Here is a 22,183-nt window from a genome sequence, read left to right as displayed (position 1 = left end):
AGAGAGAGAGAGAGAGAGAGAGAGAGAGAGATACACACATCCCAAACAGAGAAATAACCAACCTCCAAGGAAGAGGAAGAAAGTAAAAGAAATGGCTTAGATCACCTGCTGAGCAACAGGAATCCTGCAAGATCTCTATGTCCCTGCTTCCACATCTTGCAACCCTGACATCCAGACTTTCTTTCCCCTGCTTTATTCTGGTGACCGTGGCTCTCCATTTCTCTTCTTGTTAGCGACTTTCTTCTACCCCACGTTGTCTTCTTTTTTCCTTCTCTGCCTCAAGAGACAGATTGTCCTGTCTTTTCTACCTCCACACACGGGGTGCTCCTCACACCAGTTCTTTCCCTGTCTAATGCTTCAGTGCCTACATCTTGCATCCACAGTGAAAATTTGGACAAGTTTTTGAGGTGCAGAGATAAGAGTGCCTGGGAAAGGCTTTCGAATGCAAGTATTGTAAAGTATTTAATATATGAGCATATTCATGTTTTATAAGATTGAAGTCCCTAGAAGAACACATTAAAGGGTACAGATTCAACTAAATGTGGCTCTGTGCTGCTCATTAATTAAACTCATTGAATGCTTATGATTTGTTTTTATCATTTTTACATTAAGAAAATTCCTCAGATGAAGGATAATTGCAGCAAAAGCCTAATTACATGCTCACAGACCATAGTCTTTCTGTCCCGATGCATTAATGACTTCTTTTGTGTTGTAATTGTTGCATTCATCAGGGCATGGTAAGTATTGCCTTTGCAATAATCATGTGGGAAATCCAGGGTGCCAAGTGTGGGATATGACACAGAAGAGCGAGCCAGAGATTTGAAATGGGTTCATTCTACTGAATTGAAAACCACAGGAGCACTTTGGCCAAGTTACTGCAAGTCACTGATTCCCTAATTATTTTGTGATGATTTTTCACGTTTAAAAAAAATCCAATAATATTGCCATCTGGCACTGTAAATGAAGGGAGATAAGTTAAAGGTGTCATGATTTACAGGCTTGACTCTTGGTCAGAAGAAGAAATGTGTAGCTATCGGTTGACACAGATTCACAAAGCAAAACTGAACTCCTGATGAATTCTCCAAGCCTCAAAGAAATGATAGGAGTAAGTAAAAATGTGGGTACCTTGTACAACTAACTGTGTATTTTAAAACTTGAAAAGACAATGAGGAATTAAAAGAAAAGCAAGTTTAACAGCTAAAATTCTTCGATGCACCCAGAAAAACTGTGAATATTGGACCTATATAACAAATGGGCCATTTCAGAGGTTCTCTTAAACAAGAAATTCTTGCTGTTTTTATTCTGAAATGAGGAAAGCATGCAAACTAATCTTGTACCTTCGAAATCCTCCAAAAGAGTGGTAGGAATTGTCTCTATCAAAACATCAAACCATTATTATTTAGGAAATTAAAGGGCATCTCCTCATCATACTAACTGTTTAGATCTCTAAGAATGGATGGCAGAATCTTCAATACTTCTCTTCTAAGACACAGAAACAGTCTGGAAAGGCCCAGAAGCAAAATGTTCTTCTGTTCTACCTTGTGTTATGTGAGGGCCCTGTTAGGACCGAATTTCAGAGGCAAGTAGCAGGAATTGTCTGCTGAGGAGGAGAAACAAGGCTGGCTATCACAGCTCCATGGCAACGGTTGTGGCAAACCCTTTCCCTTCCTTTCCTTCCTCCATCTCCCTTTTCCTTCTCTCTCTCATTTTCCCTCATTTCTCTGCTCTACTCTTCCTTTTTTTTACTTTATCTCTAGCTGTTTCTGGTGCCCTCTTTCCCTCTTCTTCCCTCGTCCTCCCTTGTGGGGAAAATTACAGGGCGCAGCTGTGGGGTCTAGGGAGGCTTCCACACTGGGGTAGGTCCCACATGCAAGAGGACCGTCTACGGTTCCAGCGGCCTGGAGGCTTTGGTGGCGGCAGGCCCTAAAAACACGAGGAAGTCCTTGGTTCCAAAAGGGTTTATTGTCATGGCGGATGGTGGATGGATTTGGATGGATTTGGATGTACCCCCCTCCCCCCTTAAAACTCAGGGCAGTCCCGAGTTATATAGCGAGGGAGAAAGGGGGAGGATTGGGGGAGGATGTGGGGAGGAAGAGGCATGCTTAATTTGCTCTGCCCTCTGGCCTTCATTAGTATGTAAATCCCTAGGCCCTGAGGCCTCTAGTCACACCCTCTACCTGTGCACTTTGGAAGCGGTTGTAATTGCAGGCCTATGTGACTGAGTTTTAAGGAGACTAGACTGCTTTTCAGAACCCTGGGTTCTTGGGGTGCGCTGAACTCCTGCCAGTCCTCACGTAGAGTCTCGGAGTTCTAGGCAACTGCCCAACCATGACCCAGAATACCCTTACAAAGTCCCACACTCCCTATTGTATAATTTCCTTCTATTTCTACTCTATGTCTGCATTTTTGTGTTTCACATCTTTTTTGCCTACACCTTTAGAAGGACTAGGCATTTATAGACATTGGTGTTCATTAATACTTGTCCAATGAAGTATTAAACTTACTTGGTATTAATAAGAATCTTCTCTAGAGGAATCGTCAGAATGGTTAATACATAGGGTTTGACTATGGCTAGGAAGTGAATACAATGGCTAATGTATCCTATGTCCTTAGACTTCTTAAAAGATTAATGCTTATGCTTTTTTTTTGTTAAATATGCCAATAGAGATGACATCATGCCCCCAGGTCTTGCTTCCAGGACATCTTACCTATTGATGTCAGAATATTCTTCTGAACTACCATTTGGCCATTTATTTCTAGGTATTTTGCTGGGCTATTATGTCTTATAGGACTGTAGGGCTCTAGACAACCAAGCATTGCTTTAAAGGCTCTGGTCTTTAGTTAATATGACCTGCCTTGATTTCATCATAACTGAGATGGGCAAAATATTAAGTTTTCACTTGGTGTATGATACTTAAAATATTTTCTAGCATATAGTAAGCATTGTAAAAAAATAGTTTATTTATTTTTCTTTTAAAGCACCAGTATTTCTCTTAAGGAGAGTATTATGTGAAAGGTACCAGGAAAGGAAACTTCTAGGGTAGAGGCAGCAAACAAAATAATAGAGGTAGGTATGCCTTCTGTCTGAGAAGGCATAGAATTTGGAGCTGAAGTGTAGTCAGTGGGAGGGACCTGCCAGAGGGCCATCCAACACCAAGGATCCAGGGAGAGGCTATCAGGAAGACAGGTTCCACCACAAGTTAGTCTAGCTAACACTTGTTCTGAGTGGTTGTGTGCTGCTACAGCCCTTCATCATTTCTTGAGATGTTAATCAAAACCAGCAGTGAGCATAGTATGTACTGGCTGCACTTTAGAAAATGTTTCCTAAAGGCTGTTTCCTTCTGAAGGAAGTCAGAAAGATGAACTGTAAACTGCCTCAGAACTCTGGAAGAGAATTTGCTCCTCTTTGCCCCATTCTAGAATTCCCAAAGCGAGTACAAGACAAAAACATCCTTACCCACTGCTTGCTGGAAAGTGGCTTAGCCTATTCTATTTAAACCTCAAAGGGCAGTGTGACCCCAGCTAAATTTAGGCCAATCATGTATTACACAACCTTCAGGAAGCATGTGGACAGATAAGGAAACTGAGGCTTCTGGAAGTCTCAGTCATGACGGAGAGAAACCAGCACTGGAAAGCAGGTGCCCCTTCTAACTTCTGCTCTGGTTGTTGCTGTTCATACACGTATGAGTACATTGCTCAGGAGTGGCTGCCTCCGGCTTTAAATTACTGACAAGCTGCTCAGCCCAGCATTTAAATCTTTAATCCAGAAACGGTGCAAACTTTCCCAAGTAGAATATTGAATTCTTAAAATTAGCTGGAGAAAACGTTCCCTGGAACTTTATTTCCCCGCTCGGGTCTCAGGATCAGTCTCTGAGCTTGCCTTGGCAAAGAGTGTTTAAATCGGTTGATGTTTCAAGGGAGTCTTGCTTCAGGGCAACATTCTACATTTCTCTCTCTCTCTCTCTCTCTCTCTCTCTCTCTCTCTCTCTCTCTCTCTCTCTCTCTCTCCTCTCTCTCCTCTCTCTCCTCTCTCTCCTCTCTCCATCAATCTCCCTCTCTCTCTGACTCCCTCCCTCCCTTCTTTTTTCTCTCTGCCCAACTCCCTTCCTTCTGAGCTCTGTCTATCTGCCAGGGCACCTGCCCCGCACCATTTGCTGTGCCTCTTTGACACTGCCATCTGCTTTCCTACCGAGATTTCCACATCGGGCTTGCCAGTAAATTCCCCTCATACTATGTTCCGCTTGGCTGCCCAGAATTTACACTGCCTTTTGATGAGTCGTTGCTGGAGTTCCAGTCACACTCTAATTGATTGGTCTAGATGTGAGGTTCTGGCCCTCCTCATCTGCTCCCATAACTGAGTGAAATGGGGTTGTCTGTGACAGCTCAATGCGTCGCAGATTGGGTTAAGTTTGTCTGGGAGACTTGGAGGCTAATAGAATGATGTCAGTGGAGCAGAAGGAAAAGGGGAGCTGACTTATGTCATTTATCTGTAGGTAAGTTGATCACAGCAAGGGGAAGAAACAATGAGGAGAGCATCAATTTAGGTAGCACGCGTTTCTTGTTGGATTCTTAATTTTCAAGTCTGATCTAAGGAATGGCCACTGGGACTCAGTTAATGAAGTGACTCTGTGGTTAGTTCTCCAGCCAAGGCTGGCTGCTACTTATTCTTAAGCTTCCTTCCTGGGAATGAGACCCACTTCATCTCCACATGGCAGACTTGAAAAGATTTGTGTGAGTGTGTGTGTGTGTGTGTGTGTGTGTGTGTGTGTATAACTCAGGTAACAGGGACTCATAAAACATTAGCAGAATCCTCTCTCTCTCTCTCTCTCTCTCTCTCTCTCTCTCTCTCTCTTTCTGTCTCTCTCGCACACACACACACACACACACACACACACACACACAAAGCTAAAACCCACGTATAATTTAGTTCTTACCAGTTATTTTGGAAAGTACTTAAAGCTTTTCTAAATTAATCTTGCTATGTCCCAAGTCTTTTCTACAACTACTTACAGTGACTTTGATGATAAAGTTATGAGATGTAGTCAAAAGATGGAAGTGTCCTTAAGTCATTAAGTGTGACAGTGAGAGCCCCCAATCAGAGTCATATGTACCCCAAAGGCTATCAGCCTTTAACCACAGAAATTACTGGACAACTTCTTTTCCTTTCTAAGAAAGAAAACCAGTCATAAAAAGATGAAACATCACGGAAATTGTCTGTGTCACTTACGTAAATGCTGCATCACCACTAGAAGAGAATAAAGACATTAGTTCGTTCTCATTTATCCATCAGGCATACATGCATCCATACTGTGAAATACGAAATAGAAATTTGCTACAGCTCTGGATCATAAAATATGGGTTGGCTAGCAACCATGCTTATGCACACCTCTATGCACACCCCACACACACATACATATAGATGCACGTCTACACACAGACATAGACACACATGCAGTAAGAGAAAGTTTAAATTCCAACAACACTAATTTTGTACAGATTAAATTCTCATCATACAATCAGCTGAATTTACATATAATATTTTTATACATGGTAGGATGAGCATATTTGTATTTGGGGTAGTTAAATGGAAGTCATTGTAAAAACCAAACTTTTTAATGAATTTAATGAATTTAATGACATGTCCAGTTGGAGCAGGAAATGAAGGGGTAGAAAGCAGGGGTGTGTCATAGTTTGTTTGACCTTTCTCTAATTGTCATACCATGAACATGACAAAACTCTGATATCCTGATACAGTGGAGTGACTTGTAAGGATTCTATCAAAGAAAGTGGGACAGTCAAATAAACTCGTTTTCTTTCCTTTACATTTCTTTCCTTTTCAAATAGCTGAATTTAGATTTTTCATTAAAAAAAAAGCATTTTTTTAAACGATTATCTGGGTTTTTGCTTTCTGAAGAGAAAGTGTACCAAGGAAGTTGTAAATTGAGAGTTGGAATTTCTCTAGAGCTTTGATTCTTCTAGATCTAAGTTTTTAGTAATGATTCAGTGGCTGGCTACTGAGTGCAACTGGGCTGCTGGTTCCAACGTCTGCTGGTATCAGGGTAAATGCATACTTACTGCTAGCAAGGAATTCACCCTTATATATGTAACAGGGTCATAGGAAATAGCACAAGTGTGACAACTTCCCGTAGCATCCCAGGGTGGGGGTGGGGAGAGGCAGAGAAATGGTTCTTTAATCCCTAGAGAGATACACAGGGAGGAAGCAATTTCTTTTCCCTCCAGAAATAGTGCTGACTGAATGTGAAGTCTGGGTTCACATGATGGCTTTGTGTTTGTGCTTCTGAGAGGAGAGGAGATGGCTGAGGAGAGAGAGGCAATGTAGGTGTGTGGAAGAGACAGGAGAGACAAGATCTGACCCCATGACTCTTACGGAGTGAAAAGCTGTGTTTGTCAATTCGCTGTCAAATAACATGCTTGCTTAGTGAAGTGGCATTTTGAGTAGAAATTCTAGTTTCCAATTTGCATATTATGTTCAAGTTTAGCTAAGGAAATTTTAGACTATTCAGCTAAATAATAATTTTAGGTAAACATTGAAAGCTATATATTACTGGTATTAGTTCTGTGGAACACTGGGGGATTTTTGTTTGTTTGAAATTTAAATTTGACTAGATATTTTGCTTTTGAAAAAAATTGAATTTTTTATGTTTAATTTTTGCAGCGGGGTTTCATTATGTAGTGCTGGCTATCCTGGAGCTCACTATGTAGACTAGGTTGGCTTTGAACTTACAGAGATCTTCTTGCTTCTGCCTCCTGGGTGATAGGATTAAGTCATGAATCACCTTGCATTTTATCTGGATATTTTAAATTTACAGTACAGTGAAGGTACTTGATTCATCCAAAAAGATAAGGTAAGAAAATAGCATGAGTACGTGTGTTTGACATAGAATTAGTAAGAAATGACCTGTCTGTCTTCCTCCTTGGAACTGTCAGTGGACCCCCCACCCAGATTTGAGATGCTGTGTACAGGCTAACAGTGACACAAGAAAGACAAACCTTATTTAGAAACCAAATTTTAGCTTCTCCTTTACTCTCTGCCTATGAAGTCCTGAATCAGTCAATTGAGTCTCAGTAGCCTGTCACATTTCTGAGAAGTTGATGTGTCATTCAAGGAGAAAGCCATTACGTTATATACATAAGACTTGTTTAAAAAAAGAGAAAAGACAACCCAAAAACCCAAACCAAAAAACCTCCTTTGTTTGATGATTGCGAAGAACTTCTTTTTATGCTCCGAAGCCAGTAAAACTCGTTTGTTTAACCAAGCACCTTGCTGTCCCTTCCTCTCCACACTCTCTATACACAATGGGAAGGACAGGTACGGTGGCTTATGGAGAAGAGGAGCCTTCATCTGTCTTACCACACGGCTGAGTTTTGCTTTTAACTCTGGAATCAATAAGTAGGTGCATGCAAATGCATGTCTTATTCATATTATTACCGTTAAATAAACAGGAAAGAACTGCTTTACCTTTTCTCACAGGGCAGGGACTTATATTTTTAATATCTCCAGCTGGTGAGAGGTACAGTAAGTGCCACACATTCAAATAATACTTAATGAAGGACATGCTGCCTTAGAATGGGTTCCTGCCTCCTGGCAATGAGTAGAATATGCAAATATGTTATTCTTTACCCAAATGGCAATGATGTCTGTGTAGTGAATGTTGGTTGAGAAAGCTACAGGGCCTACGGAATGACAGAATGTCAAGAAGTGTGGTTAATTAGAGGCCATGGAAGCTGCCTTGTTTTGCAATATTTTAAATGTGATGAGGTCTCTCATGCTGAAGTTGATTAAGCTCCTGAAGACCATTTGTCAGGAATATTAGAGAAATGGCTACAGTTGTTTGCTTCTTGCTTAGAAAGAGGGAATACTCTCAGTTCTTACACTGGCAGGTAAGGGATTGTAATTCCACTAAACCTCAGACTCTCCTCTGCTCATCTGAAGTTTCCAGGAAAGCCTAGTAAATTTTTAAACTTTACTGCACACTCAGTCAATGGAAATGTTTGGAAATGCTGAAATAAATTGCATGCTAAGGCCACAACTTTGGAGACTCTGACTTCAGTGTGCTGGAGTTCACCAGAGCATCAGGGTTTTTCTGAATTCCAGATGGTAGCCTGACTCCAGTTGCACTAAGAGGTGACCATATTAAGCGACTACTTTTGGTCCATCATTTCTTATTTACTACGAAGAGAGGACAAACGTGTTTCTAAAGTTCTTTTAACTATATTATTATTTTATCATGCTTGGGCAGGTGACTCCTAAGAGTTTATAGATTATGCAGAAAGCATTTTCCAATCTTCTAACAATGGAAGACAGTTTTTTTTTTTTAATTGTTGGCATTTATTTCTCCCTTTTAATGGCAAACCCTCCCTTGTATGAGGAAATTTTTATGTCTCTCAGGAGCTGTGTGGCACCAATAGCTTTTGGATGGCGCTTTGTTTCAGTCTCTGTCCTTGTGAAGCTGCCCTTGCCCTTGCCTGTGAACACAAGGATGAAGGATGAAAGCGGCTTTCTTAGCTCCTCCCACAATTTTAGAAGCCACTCTGTTATTGGAGTGGGAGTCATCTCATGGATGACTGGACGATCTCCTTGGCAATTTCTGTGGGTGGCTGTCCTTCTTGTTTGCTTTTTAGAACTTGTTGTCTTAGTGATCTGCTTAGGAAGAATGTTAATACCCTAGCTCTGGGCATCCACATTGTCTCTCATGGTCTTGACCTCAGTGTCAACCGATTTAGACCATGTCTCCTTGTCACTTTGGCCACGCAGCAGACAGGTGATGATGGACACAGACCACAGCTGCAAGTTGCCCCGAGGACTCCGGTTATTAGTTTTTCTCAAAGATGTTGCTTGGATCTCATGTAATTCACATTTGTTGGTGAAGTTTTATTTGCTTTTTGATGAGGGAACAAATGATCACAGCAACATATACTATTGTGAGGGATAAAACTCAATCTTTTGTGGGAGCAACATGAGCTAGCAATTTAAATTTTTAAATGTGAAAATATCTTACTTCTGAAATAGAAGATAGGTTTGGAGATATGCTTTGTGGTTATTGTGATACCCCCCCAATCTCTAGTTTAAAACAACAACAACAACAACAACAACAACAACAAAAATCCCCCAAAAAACAAGACGACTTTCCAAAGATTACCCTGTGTGCATTTCCAGATTATATGACCACATCGAACATTGTCAAGGCAACCGGATCAGGAGGGAATTTGAAAACTTTGGATTACTTGTGAAAGAATTACCTGTTTTTTTTTTCCCAGCTGGATGCTAAATCTGTATAGGGATACGTTGATGGTTTTGCAAATGTTAGTAGTTTAGAGTGGGCAAGAAATGTTTTATATATTAATTTACCTACTTCTGCACACGGGGAGTGCAACAGATCAATAAGGTTCACAGGGCAGGATGTTAATGACAAGTCACAAGAGGCGGCTCCATAAAGATCCTGAAAACTAGTCTCTCATTGCAGGAATTGGGTTAGGCCACCCGTGGCCCCCCTTCTCAAACACAAATATTTTCATATAATAAAAGCCTGCTTCCTTATAACCCATCCTCCATTCCCGCGACGCCACCATTTTAAAGGGGTTTGCTGCATGGAATCCTCCTAGTTTTACAGGTTTTTAATCTCTCCGGCATTCTATCTTGTAGAAGTGAAGAATTTCTCTGGGGTGTCACTCTGGGTGAGAGGGACAAGAAACACCCACTAGGACCCAACCCGGCAGCCAGCGGCCGAGCATGCGCTGAGAGTTTGTGCAGCTGGCCCTGGCTGCCGCTGCTGCCTTGTCCGGACTTGGCGAGGACTTGGGAGGGACAGCGGCGTCGGGAGGTGGCTTAGCAGAGACTTTCCAGCGACTGCTGCCCGGACTTTTTTTTTTTTTTTTTCTTTTTCCCAGGAGTCAGCGACGGCGACGGCTGGGAAGAGGAAGACAAGGAAGCATCTGCTAGAGCCGATGCAGCCCTTTGGCTTTCCGGGAGGAGCGTCCCTGCCCGGATGAGTGTCTGCCGTGTGTCCCCCGACTGTCCCCCGGCAGGAGCGCAGTTCGGACGGTGAGTGGCCACAAGTCCCGCATCTCTACTGCCCGTGGTCCCTAACGCCAGCCGAAGTGGCTTCTGCCCTGCGCGGTGCGTCCTGCCCGGGGCGCGCGGCCGCGGTGACTTTGCCTAACCGCACTGGCTTTGTGCTCTGCGGGCGGCGGGGACTTCTGTGTCGCGGCGGCACGCGGGGCCCGAGGTTGCGCATCCGGGGGGCGAGGGTGGTAGTGAATGATGACCGGTCCGGCTTGGGTACAGCTGCACCGGCCCGGACTCCTCAATGTTCTCTCCCCGCCACCCCGCCCCAGGCTCATCCATTATTCCCGGACGACAAACTGCATTTCTCACGTTCTTCCAAAGAAACCCTAGTCACCGGGCGGGAGCCCAGCTCTGCGCTGCGCCCCCAGTGGCTCCCGAGTTCACACCCGAGCTGTGCGACCCGGTGGTGGGGTGGGAGCGTGGAGGTAGGGCCCAGGAGGTGCCCAGGGGAGAAGGGCACTCCCGTGCTCAGGGAGGTCGAGGTGTGTGTGTCCTTGGGGGTGGGGGTAGCAATGGAGCCTGTGGCATCTCCAGAGACACAAAGCTGTCCCCAGGGAGACAGCAAAGAAAGTCTCAAGGGCCATGCCACAGGTCCATCGGGAAAACTAGTATACTGTAAGTCTTCATTCATCCAGAGTCAACCTTTTTTTTTTTTTTTTCTTGGCAGCAGGTGTTATCCGAGGCCAAGTGAAAACTTTGGGAGTTTTGTTACCATTAAGACTTTAACAACTGAGTTTTGATGAGAGGACGTCTGGAATAAACTAGGTTTGGGGACACAGCTGAGGACTGGTACAGGGGCCCACTTGTGAAGCTAGTTCCCTACTGTGCCTGCCCCTGTAGATTGCTGCGGCTCTGCCTGGATCAGTAGAATGTGGTGAGAGGATGGGGCTTCTCCCTCCCAAGACTTACAATGGCCAGAGAAGATTCCGTGAAGTGTTTGCGCTGTTTGCTCTACGCCCTCAACCTACTCTTTTGGGTAAGTCTAACAGTTCTACTATCCCAGCAGGTGGGGATGGCTGGACCCGGTTTTTTCAACTACCAGATAAAGCGCCAAAGGGCATGGCTCAGCATTAATTAATGACATGAGATCACATCCTCTGTTTTTCAGAGAAGTAAAAAAAATGACCTTCTTAGAATACCTTTGATCTAGCTCAAGTTCCATCTGTAATTAGAAAAAAAAAAAAAAGCGCCGCTCCTGTATACAAGTGCCAGTAACTTGAAGCTAATCTAAGGATAGAAATAAGTGCACGTGCTTGTACTGGAAGATAAGAGAATTATGACTTACTACTCCGGAACCGCTAGCTTGCAGGAATTTTAGATAACTGTGCAAGCCTTACATTTTTTCTTTACGTCACCGCCGCATTCTATAAAAATTGGTTCAGGCAACTGCTCTTAATATGTCTTTGGACGGAGTCACACCTAGATCAAAAGTCTGGATAGGTTTTTAAAGGGAATTTCATATAGTCTAAAAGGTGGTTTTCTTATAATTATTTCTAAGTAGGGGATGTTTGAGGAATTTTATATATATTTCATATTAAAATATTTTATATATTTTATATATGCTTTTGGAAAAAATATCACATCCATTTAAGGAAAAGAAATACATACAATTTCAAAGTCCATGAAAATTACACTGTATGAGTTAGTGACTTTTGGTGTTTTCTAAGTTTTCATCAAGTGTTAGCATTGTACTATTTATAATACTTATGAAAATGTGAGTATTAAAACTCTAAATGTTACTTCAGAAGGTTGTCATGCTTAAGCAAGTTCCCTTTTGCCATTTTTGCGTTCCTTTAATAATTTATATTCAACGTTTCCTGCTGGAAATTTTAGTGTGCAGGGTATTTATTTCTCTGTCTGTCTGGCATTGGCTAGCCCCCTTATTTTCTGACAGCTATTACAGCTGGTCTCTAGAGGAGGATATTTTTGTTAAACTGCTCCTTCTGGATTGACAGTATTCTAAGATGACAAATTAAGTCTTTAATAAGTCATTTGGCACTATCCAAAAGGACAACTTTTAAAACTTAATAGGAAAAGTATAGCATTGAGTCATTACATTTACCATTTGTAAATAGAAAATTGCTAATTGATTTTACTGTGCCCTTTAATTCTAGAAGGGCACATTTGAAAGTTGCTCATTAAGTTACCTATGTAGCTATCAGGTACTGAGACTTTCAGCTCTGTTTCTTCTAAAAATATACAGTGATTACTCTGATTGCTAAGTTTTCACTTGCCTACGTTATCCATCTTAGTGATAGGTTTGTTACACTTTCACACTAAAGGGATCTTTATGGAAGGCCTTGTTGAACTTCCTTTCTTTGTTAATCAGGAAATTGAGAGCAAGTTAAATGGCATGGCAAAGGCCAGCTATTCCAGTGGTGGTGGGGCCAGAGACAGAACTCCGCACTCCTGCACTTAGACAATGCCTTTAACACATATCCTTTATGCACTTCCGAACCTCCCCATTAATAAGATCTTTTGTTATTCAATTAAAAACATCAAATACTGGAGGAAATTCAAATCATTCTGCAAAAGCATTGCTCTTTGGAATAATGAAACTTGCTTGAAAAACACCCCTCTCTTAAACATTTGCAGTCCCCTTCATGCTACCAAGGACTGCAAAATGTTATTCTTTTATTGTTGGTCTCTCCTTCTGCTTTCTGACTATGAGGCTGTGTGTATTCTGATTTGTGTCTTTATCTAGATCGACACCCTCTCTGTCTCTAGCTCTCCTCTCCTCCCGTTATGTCCAGAAGTCCAGTATGCTCCCTCTATATTTTAATTTGCTTTAGACAGAGATAACACGTCCTTATCACTACCCACATGCGTCTAGTCACATTCATATGCACTGCTTATATATTGCTTACATCCAAATGTATGTGTTGACAGGAGAAACACAATAGCAAAATGTAGCTAACATCAATAAAACAGTAAAATACAAAACAGCTCATATGTGGTTAGTTCGTATTTACCAGGTAAATTTAGTGCCTTGGTTGTCTAGTCTTTAAAACAGGTATTTTTAGAGCTGTTGTGAACACTCACAACAATGGCACGGAGTGATGTTTAGTAACACTGTGGCCAGTGCAGTTACCACAATCTTGATAATCTCAAGGAGACAAACAGGAAGTGGATTGTGACTATTCCTGGCGGTAGGAGTGGTAATTACTCGTGCCCTGATGAGAAGTGCTGTTGATCCAGTAACTTTGTTTGAACATTCCATAGCTTAAAAATAAAGACATCAGTAGACACTATCATTTGTTTGAAAGTATCATTTTTTCTACCATGCAGGAATACTGTATTTTGGACAATCTGAATTCTGGCCCATCTGAAGATTTAAAGTCTTATGTTACTATTACTTTATTCTTTCGCATCTCTCAGTACCTGCTTGGGTAGTTACACATATTCTTGATGCATTTCATTTTGTGCTTTATATTCTTTTCATATTTTGTTCTTACTGTTGCTTGGTGGTTGATTTTATCTGTTGTTGCTCAATAGTGAAACACATTTTTTATGGTTTTTTTTCTTTTTAGATGAGTGTATATGTCCTTTTAAAGCTCCCACATTTTTTGTCTTGGGTATGGTTTCTTTTTCCATATAGACTTTAATATTTTTTAAAATGTGTGCTTGCGTGCATGAATGAGGTGTGTGTGTGTGTGTGTTTGTGTGTGTGTGTTTGTGTGTGTGTGAATGATGTATATGTCGTATGCCAGTGCTATGGCCCGTGGGTGGATATCACAAGATGACTGCGTAGAGTCAACACCCTTCTTCCACTTGCATGTGGATTCACGGCATTGAACACAGATATTAGGCAAGCTCATTTGGACTGGCATGTAGTGCCAGCCCTAAGATTTTTTTTTAAATTTTCATTTAGTTAAAAATATCCATGGGGTCAGGCATGATGGCCCATGTTTGCAATTCTTGTTATAGGAAGGCTGATGCAGGATAATTGCTATGAATTCAAAGGGCAGTCTGGTTTGGTAGGGAGGTCTAGGCCAGCTCTTGGATACAAAATGAAACTTTGTTTCAAAAAGAAAAGCAAACAGCAGATAAACAACAACAACAAAAGTTACTGAAGTAGTTGATGGAATCTTATTAAATGATTATTCTAACTTTGTGAAACCCTAGCAAATATCCTCAGAAAGTAAAATCCTTTCAACTTAGAGCAGTTTTAGTCCCCTGTGGAGCCTGCTCCTGGGCATCTAGTCCTCTTTAGCTCTCAGCCCAGTAAAAGAGCTTTCTTTCTCATTCCTTCCTTTTTTAGATAAAGAAAGCAGTGCTCAGACGAGTTCTGCTGGTGAGCATCAGAACAGGAAGTCCAAGCCCAGTTTTGTTTATTTATCTATATGTAGAAAAGTGATACTGTCAGGAACCATGCTGAGTGTATTTGCAGTGATGTCAAGTAAGCATCCTCAGTAGGGAAGGATTCCCTGTCCACCTGCTCATTCCAAGCCTTCTAGAGTTGGCCTCTCAGTCCACAGAGTGCACGAGAGTTACCTAAGCATGCTGCTAAACTTCAGGCTCAGCTTTCCTGTATGTGCGCTCTGCCTGTACATATGTGTGCTGGAATGGAAGTGAGGGTCTTGGACATGCCAAGGAAATACTGGGCCTTACCTCTTTAGCTCTCAACATGTTAATGGGGTTTTTCTGTCACACAGTTGGTCTGAGCCATTCCTTTCCTGCACCAGTAGGAACACGTGCCGACTTCTACTTCTCATTGAAATTATAAGTACAACAAACAAATATGGAATCTGCATCATTACTTTTTTTATCATATTTTACATCCTGACCATGGACAGGGAATCCTTTCTTCCTCTCTCTCATTTGCAGGTTGACACACCTTCCCTTGCTACCCATATAGCTCAAAAGTAGAAATTTCTACTTTTTGCATTTTAAATACACATATATGAATGTGCATATTTTAATATCTTTAAAATTTTGTATTGGCACTCAATTCCTTTCACCATCCCAGTGAGAGATCCCCCCCAGCCCCCCCAACTCCATTGAATTCTAACTGGGAAAACAAAGACAGTCCACACAGTTCTCTGTTTTGCTATCCTTGAAATGGAAAAATCTTAAAGGAAAATGGTAGATCTTGAGTTTTTAAGTTTTGTAAGTGTAAGGTGTCATTGTGCTTAAGAGGAAACAGCCAACAGGTTCTTAGACCCAGCGCTCTGTGTTCTCTTCATTCCTGCAGAGCTGTGACTCTGACATGGCATCTGTTGAGTGTCTTCCATAGTATGAAGATGTTTGACCCTGCTGCAGTTGCAAGAGAACAAACCATCCATTCTTGCTTCTAGTGTTTCATGAGTGTTGTGTTGTTGTGTGTTGAGCAGAACATACTGGGTGATGCTGGATCTTTGCTGCTGAGACGCCTTTTGTTTGAGATGATGCTCCTCACTGCCCAAGATGGCAGAGGGTGATGATTCTCTTTATCTGAAGCATCACACTCGTCCTTGGTCAAATGACGTGTTATGTTACTTGAAGAACTGAAAGATTTCTTCTCTTTTAGAAGTGACTTCTGTAGCTCTCTGATAGGAGTGCTATTCTTAGGTGAAACATGCCCGTTATTATAAAAGGGAGTAGCATGACTATTTTGAAAGTTGGTAAACATGGCAAATACTTCATATTTCACAAAATGTGTATTATAATTCCCTAAAAGCATGCTACCCTGTCAGTAGTATTTAACTGTGTTTTCACTTATCAATGAAAGTCATTGGTGCTTGCTTACCATTTTGAAGGATACTAAGAGTGGGTTTCTCTAATTAAACCTGACAAGAGACCTAGAAAGCCTACAGGTGAACAGAACATCTTGTTCATGTTTCAGGTTCATTTAAGGAATTTTCCTTCTGTTCTCTGGCCATCAGTATCTGTAGTGAGATGGTGTTCTACCATACACACCTTAAAAAGTTATTTTGTCGTATCAAAATACTTCTCTTTTTATATATTCCTTCTTTTTATTTAATCTTTTTTTTTACACTCCAGATTTTATCCCCCTACCTGTCCACCCTCTGACTGTTCCACATCTCATGCTTCCTCCCCACCCCCTGTCTCCCAGAGGATGTCCCCACCCACCCCCACCCCACCAGACCTCTAAATTCCATGGGGCTTCCAGTCTCTTGACGGTTATGTGCATCTTCTCTGACTGAACCCAGACCTGGCAGTCCTCTGCTCTGTATGTTGTGTTGGGGGCCTCATATCAGCTGGTGTATGCTGCCTGGTTGGTGGTCCAGTATTTGAGAAATCTCAAAGGATTCAGGTTAATTGAGACTGCTGGTCCTCCCACAGGGTCGCCCTCCTCCTTGGCTTCTTCCAGCTTTTCCCTAATTCAACCACAAGGGTCACTAGCTTCTGTCCATTAATTGGGTGCAAATATCTGCATCTGACTCTTTCAACTGCTTGTTGTGTTTTTTGGAGGACAGTCATGATGGGTCCCTTTTTGTGAACGATCCATAGCCTCAGTAATAGTGTTAGGCCTTGGGACCTCCCCTTGAGCTGTATCCCATTTTGGGCCTATTGCTGGACCTTCTTTTCCTCAGGCTCCTCTCCATTTCTATCCCTGCAGTCCTTTCATATAGGAACAATTCTGGGTCAGAGTTTTGACTGTGGTATGGCAGCCCTCTTCCTCATTTGATGCCCTGTCTTCCTGCTGAAGGTGGGCTCTATAAATTCCTTCTCCCCACTGTAGGGCATTTCATCTAAGATCCCTCCCTTTGAGTCCTGAGGGTCTCTCACCTCCCAGGTCTTCTTAAATCTCTATTTTCAACTGTGTACTATGAATAGCATTTGAGTTTTTTTTTAACTCTTTCTAAGTTGTGGTGAAAAGCCTCTGATTTGTTTGAGCTAACTTAAAAATAAATTTCCATTATGAAAACAAAATCAATCAAGGCAAAACTAGTCTTTTAAAGATACATCATGTTTTAGCTGTCACAGGCTTAAGTCGCTGTGTTCCTCATAGAGGGCTTTTGAGGAGTAGATGGTAGATTCTGAGTTTCATCGGTTCCTACTGGAGATAGGAACACTGGGTCCCTTGCTCATCCTCCCAACCTCATTCAATGTATAACCCCAAGCTAGGACAGTGGGACAGTAGAGTTGACTGTAGTACCGAATGAGGCATTCCACCTTTCTTTCATGACTGTACTTCTTCTCTTGGAAACCAGTGTTATGTTGAGAATGAAGAAGTCTCCACTAATCATGTCAGAACACGAGAGTCTTAAAAGTGGGTCTCTCCAGACCAGGGAAGGAGAGTCATAGCGTGTAGAGAAAGACAATGATACATGAAAACTCTCATCCTGAGCTGTTATTCCAGGTGCTGCTGATTAAACCACTTCTAATTAATAAAGACTGTGCTTAAATTATGCCCATAGGTAATTTCTCAACCTGTTCTGGCCATTGTCTATTCTTTCAAGTCATTGGCAAATAGTGCCATGTGTTTATTCTCTACCATCTAGTCCTATGAGCAAGCTGGGAAGGCATACAGGGTGGAGGCAGAAATATCACTGGAACATGTAGCTTCGGCCTCCACACCAGCAAAAACTTATTTATTTTTAACTAAGTAAAAAGTCAGTTCTTACAGGAGTAAAGCTCTTACTTCAGTCTCAGTGTTTTCAAGATGAGTGGATGCGCTTCTGAAAACCTGTCTTCTTGGTTGGAGTTCTCTTTGTGGAGACAGAAGTATAAGATCTAGACCTCAGTGACATTCTATCCTTGCTAACAGATTTGACACACAAAGGAAAGTTCAGAAAGGTAGTTTTAGTTGTCTGTCAGTTATGAAGAGACTCCGTGCCACTAACATGTTCTGAGACTGATTTATGCAAATACCGGAAGGATTTCAAAGCTTTGCTTTTGGCAATGACCTAGTTTGTGCAAGCTATAGGTGGGTGCGTCATAACACAACTTAAAAAATGTGGACAAACACACACTTCTGATTTAAAAAACAACTTGCTGTAACACTCCCCAACCCCCATAATTAGATTCAGGAGAAACTAGACCATGCTCTCAGTAGAACAAATTTTATATTTTTAATTGTTGAGAGGTAGCATTTTTTTCTAAGCACTTCCCCATACAAGTTGTAGCAGATGTCAAATGTATGTCTACAAAAGTAATACATGTGCTACTTTCTACATGCTTTCTTGATGTTTAAATAGTCTATGATATTACTGGAAGTCATGGATATCAGGTGAATAATTATGTCCCCAATTTGATCCATATGTAGCAAATTTATAAATTAGGATATGACTATCCCATAAATATGTATATCTTGGTCAAAAATGGGAAATACAAGGTTAAAACAAACTAAAAACTAATTTGGATAATTCACGGAAAATGCCATGATTTATTTCGGAGCATGACTTTTTTCCTGTAAGCTATGCTCCTAGGTTACATAGTATCAGGAAGAGTTATTGGGCTGATTCAGTCTCACTTTAGTTTAGTCCCTCAGTGTAGCATGGTTCTGTTTGTGCCTCTTGTTTCCAGCATCTCAGCCTCAGTGTAAAGTTGCTCTTCAAGGATGAGATTGTTTCCAAGCATTTAAGCCATTTTTCCCAAAGGTGCTTGCTTACCATGGTAGAAGGCTTTGCGCTGATACTTATTTCGATCAGTGCTCCAGGTACAGCTGCCACGTTTGGTAGACACCTCTTAAGAGAAAACAGTGAGATGGTGTAGAATGCAAAGTTTATAGTTTAAAGCTTCCCTATATTAGTTTCTAGCCTGCATTGTATATCATTACATTGTCATGTGGCCAGCATCCTTCTACAGAACATTTCCAGCAAAGTGAAGCCAGCATCCCCCTACAGAACATTTCGGCAAGGTGAAGTTTAGTTCCTGTTAAAGCATCTGATTTTGCTAAAGATCTCAGTTTGCATGGAGAGTAGAAAACATTCCCATTCAGTTCCCTTCTTTTTCTACCTATTCACCTAACTGGTCTTAGGCCCTACTACCGAGTGGAGTGAGTATTCTTTTAATGGGTAGAATCAAACAGGAAATGAGATGGAAGCTCCTGGAGGGCTGTGCAGAGAACATTCACAAGTGCTGCGGGTAAGGAGACAATCTTTCCACTCTAACTGATGTTTGGGCTGTTGTCCAAGGAGAAGTAGAGGTTACTTTGCTCCTGAGGACTGGAAGGCCTGGGAAGGGTGGTGTTTCAGCAGAGGCAATGGCAGAAGCAGACATGGGAGCTTGGGAGTTGTGAATGGTGCCCTTTGCAAGGACTTCCATCATTGTTCAACTACAGGAAGGAGCTGGCAGCAAACAGGGTTGGAGGGTAGATTAAAGAATGAGTAAGAAGGCCTTGTGTGACCTCCCATGGCTATTACATTTTGTTCTCTAGAAGGGAGATGAGGGAAAAGGAAATGGAGGTTGGAAAATAGCATAAGGACAGCTACATGCTGAAGCATGCTTGATTCTGCACTGTGGAGGTGGAGTCTATGAGCTGGAAAGATGTCTTATAAAGATGATTGCTACATCCTGACAAGAGAGGATGGGGGCTTGAACTAGCCCGAAGCAGCAGGAAATGGGGAAGGATTTGCCAGACGCCTCTCTCAGGAATCGTGCAAAGGATTCAAAACTAATTAAATGTCCAGTATAAAAAAGGGAGAGGTTCGGGCTGTCTGCCAAGCTGCCAGTCCATGTGATTGAAGGGTTCATTACTCCATTCACTAGGATTGTAAACACTGTGAGGGGGGACAAAAGGCTTGGAAAAAAGTGGAGCTGGCATCTGTTTTAGACATGCTAAGATTGAGAATGGCCGGCCGGTAGCTCTGTGCAGTGTTCACTTGGTAGTCCATCCCATATCAGATAATCCCATTTCTGAACTGTTTTAGGAACAGTTTACACTGAGAAGCATTAAGAGAAACTCTTAGGTTAAACATGACACATGGTCATAACAGGTAATACATTTGGGTCGGCTTCATCATAAGAATCTTCTAGACAGTAGAATTTTTTTAGTGATGGTTTAAAGGTGGAAAAAAATGGGATTAAGGAAAAACCAAATGTCATACTAAAAGTTATAGGCTGAAAAGACACAGAACTGAGGTTCCTAGTTTGGAGTTCAGAGTTCAGTGGCTTCCCATTGTTTCCATGTGGTCAAAGACATACACCTTCAGGTAGCTTTGAAGACAAGCTTCCTTGCCTGCTTGTGCATTCCCAGAGGCAACTTCCCTCTCCTGAGCATGTCATGCTGCCTTCTACTCTGGAACCTTCACTTTTCCTTTTGATTGGAAAATCCTTTTTATCCTTTCCCTTCCTAATTAACTTGACTTTGCTCTTCAGATCTCTGCTGCTGTAGAGAAGTCCCTTTGACCCTGTGGATGAGTTCAGACAGTCTGAAAGGAGTTGTTAAAAGCATCGTGGACTATTTCTTTTCTGTACTCAGTACAGTCTGCAGTTACACATTCACACTTCTGATGATGGCAATGTATGTCCTCTTCCTTTAAAAACTGCATCATGTTCAGATAGTGTCAGTCCCTTCTCGTTAGTGTCTCTGGTACATAGTGTGGTACAGGCCACAATCAATGTATACACTTAAAAAGGAAGAATGACTTCAAAGCACAAGGCTTCATTCATCCTGCTGATTAATAAATGTCTTGAAACATACAGTTCAAAAGAAATGGCCAGGCGGTGGTGGCACACGCCTTTAAGCCCAGTACTTGGGAGGCACAGGCAGGTGGATTTCTGAGTTCAAGAGTTCGAGGGTCTATAGAGTGAGTTCCAGGACAGCCAGAGCTACACAGAGAAACCCTGTCTTAAAAAACCAAACCAAAAGAAAAAAAATGAATTTTTTCTTTTTTCTTTTCTTTTTTCTTTTCTTTCTTTCTTTCTTTCTTTCTTTCTTTCCTCCCTCCTTTCTTTCTTTCTTTCTTTCTTTCCTTTTTTGCTAGAACGAGAAGAACTGTGTCTAGTGACAACCACTATGATTCAGTTACACACAATGAAGACTCAGAGTTGAAAATGGGGTAAGAAACACAAGGATAAGTTGAAGGGGTGAGAGGAAGGGGTGGATATGGTCAAAATGCATGGTAGGAAGTGCTTAGAATGATTAAAAAGAAAAAAGAAGGAAACTCGTGTGGAGATCGCAAGATCGTTTATTGCTAAGTAGAACAATAAAAGATTTTTACTTCAATATTTTAAAATAATGATCTACTTTATCCCTGTGTCATTTAGAAGGTAAATACCAACAGATAGCCATGGAGATGGGAAAGAAACCTACGGGACACCTTTGTAAACAAGTGATGGGGTGGGGAATTCACTTCCCAGCCTCCCAGCAGAGTGACCTTCTTGGATGGGAGCACATGAGCTCTCCTTGGAGGCTTTATCTAGGGAGCTTGGTTTACAGTCAGTGTCTGCATCAGCTCAGACTAAGGCCCAGCTTAGATAACCACCCTGCCAGCATTAAAGCCAAAGTTACTGATGTTCATCAAACTGCCAGAAGTGTTAAAAGTCAGGTTAGGTCCGATCCCTTGAGACTTACACTATGCTTAAGAAAACAAAGACACGTTTTTGAAAAGATTTCAGGTAAAATAGGAAAGTTTTTAGAATTCAGGAACTAACTTTTTTTTTTTTTTGCTATAAGGGGAAGAACTGTGTCTAATGACAACCATTATAAATGAGTTATACACGATGAAGACTCAGGGTTGAAAACGAACTAAGAAACACAAGGATAAGATGGAGGGGTGAGAGGAATTTTTATTTTTTTATATCTTAGAAAAGGTTCCCAGGCAGAATCATTATCAACATGTTTTAGGTGTTTAGCTTTTTTCCTTACACTTTTGAGTTATGAGAATTTTAAAACATATTTCAGCTTGAAAGGGCTGTGATTAACCCTTCGTTTCCTCATTGCTCAGAGCCAATAGTCGCCAGCATACCCAGCTCCACTCTCAGCTCAGGGCATGGTGATTTATCACTGCCTTGCAGCTGCCGTTCAAGTTCGTCCACTATTCACCACAGGTGTCTAAAGGTATGAGACCTTTAAGAATAAATTGAGTTTGTATTTGGGCCTAAAATAATAGTCGAGTTCTTACTGTTTTACAACATCTCATCGATGTTAAAATTTCTCGGCTTATCTGCAAATATTTTTTTTGTAATCGATTTGTTTGAATCAGG

At 41.6% G+C, this 22,183-nt stretch overlaps 1 protein-coding gene across 13 annotated transcripts in view; it reads left to right on the top strand.

The window, feature by feature from the left end:
- Positions 1-22,183, top strand: part of Tspan12 (tetraspanin 12) — a 92,297-nt gene that overhangs the window by 15,304 nt on the left and 54,810 nt on the right. Inside the window, exons 1-5 of one of the 13 annotated variants that reach the window (XM_028762549.1) lie at positions 9,517-9,632; positions 9,910-10,063; positions 10,357-10,512; positions 10,758-11,063; positions 21,925-22,037. In XM_028762549.1, coding sequence (XP_028618382.1) covers positions 10,970-11,063; positions 21,925-22,037 — 207 coding nt within the window. In that variant the 5' untranslated portion in view covers positions 9,517-9,632; positions 9,910-10,063; positions 10,357-10,512; positions 10,758-10,969. Of the gene's footprint in view, positions 1-9,516; positions 9,633-9,671; positions 9,697-9,909; positions 10,064-10,356; positions 10,513-10,541; positions 10,570-10,754; positions 11,064-20,961; positions 21,037-21,653; positions 21,754-21,924; positions 22,038-22,183 lie in introns of those variants that run through there. The other 12 variants (XM_028762548.1, XM_028762547.1, XM_028762550.1 and 9 more) reach the window with 12 other exon arrangements.

The sequence above is a fragment of the Grammomys surdaster genome, unplaced genomic scaffold, assembly GCF_004785775.1.
Source record: "Grammomys surdaster isolate TR1022 unplaced genomic scaffold, NIH_TR_1.0 134, whole genome shotgun sequence".
Lineage (NCBI taxonomy): Eukaryota > Metazoa > Chordata > Mammalia > Rodentia > Muridae > Grammomys > Grammomys surdaster.
Note: the sequence above shows the minus strand (reverse complement) of the source record. Positions and strands in the feature narration are given on the sequence as shown.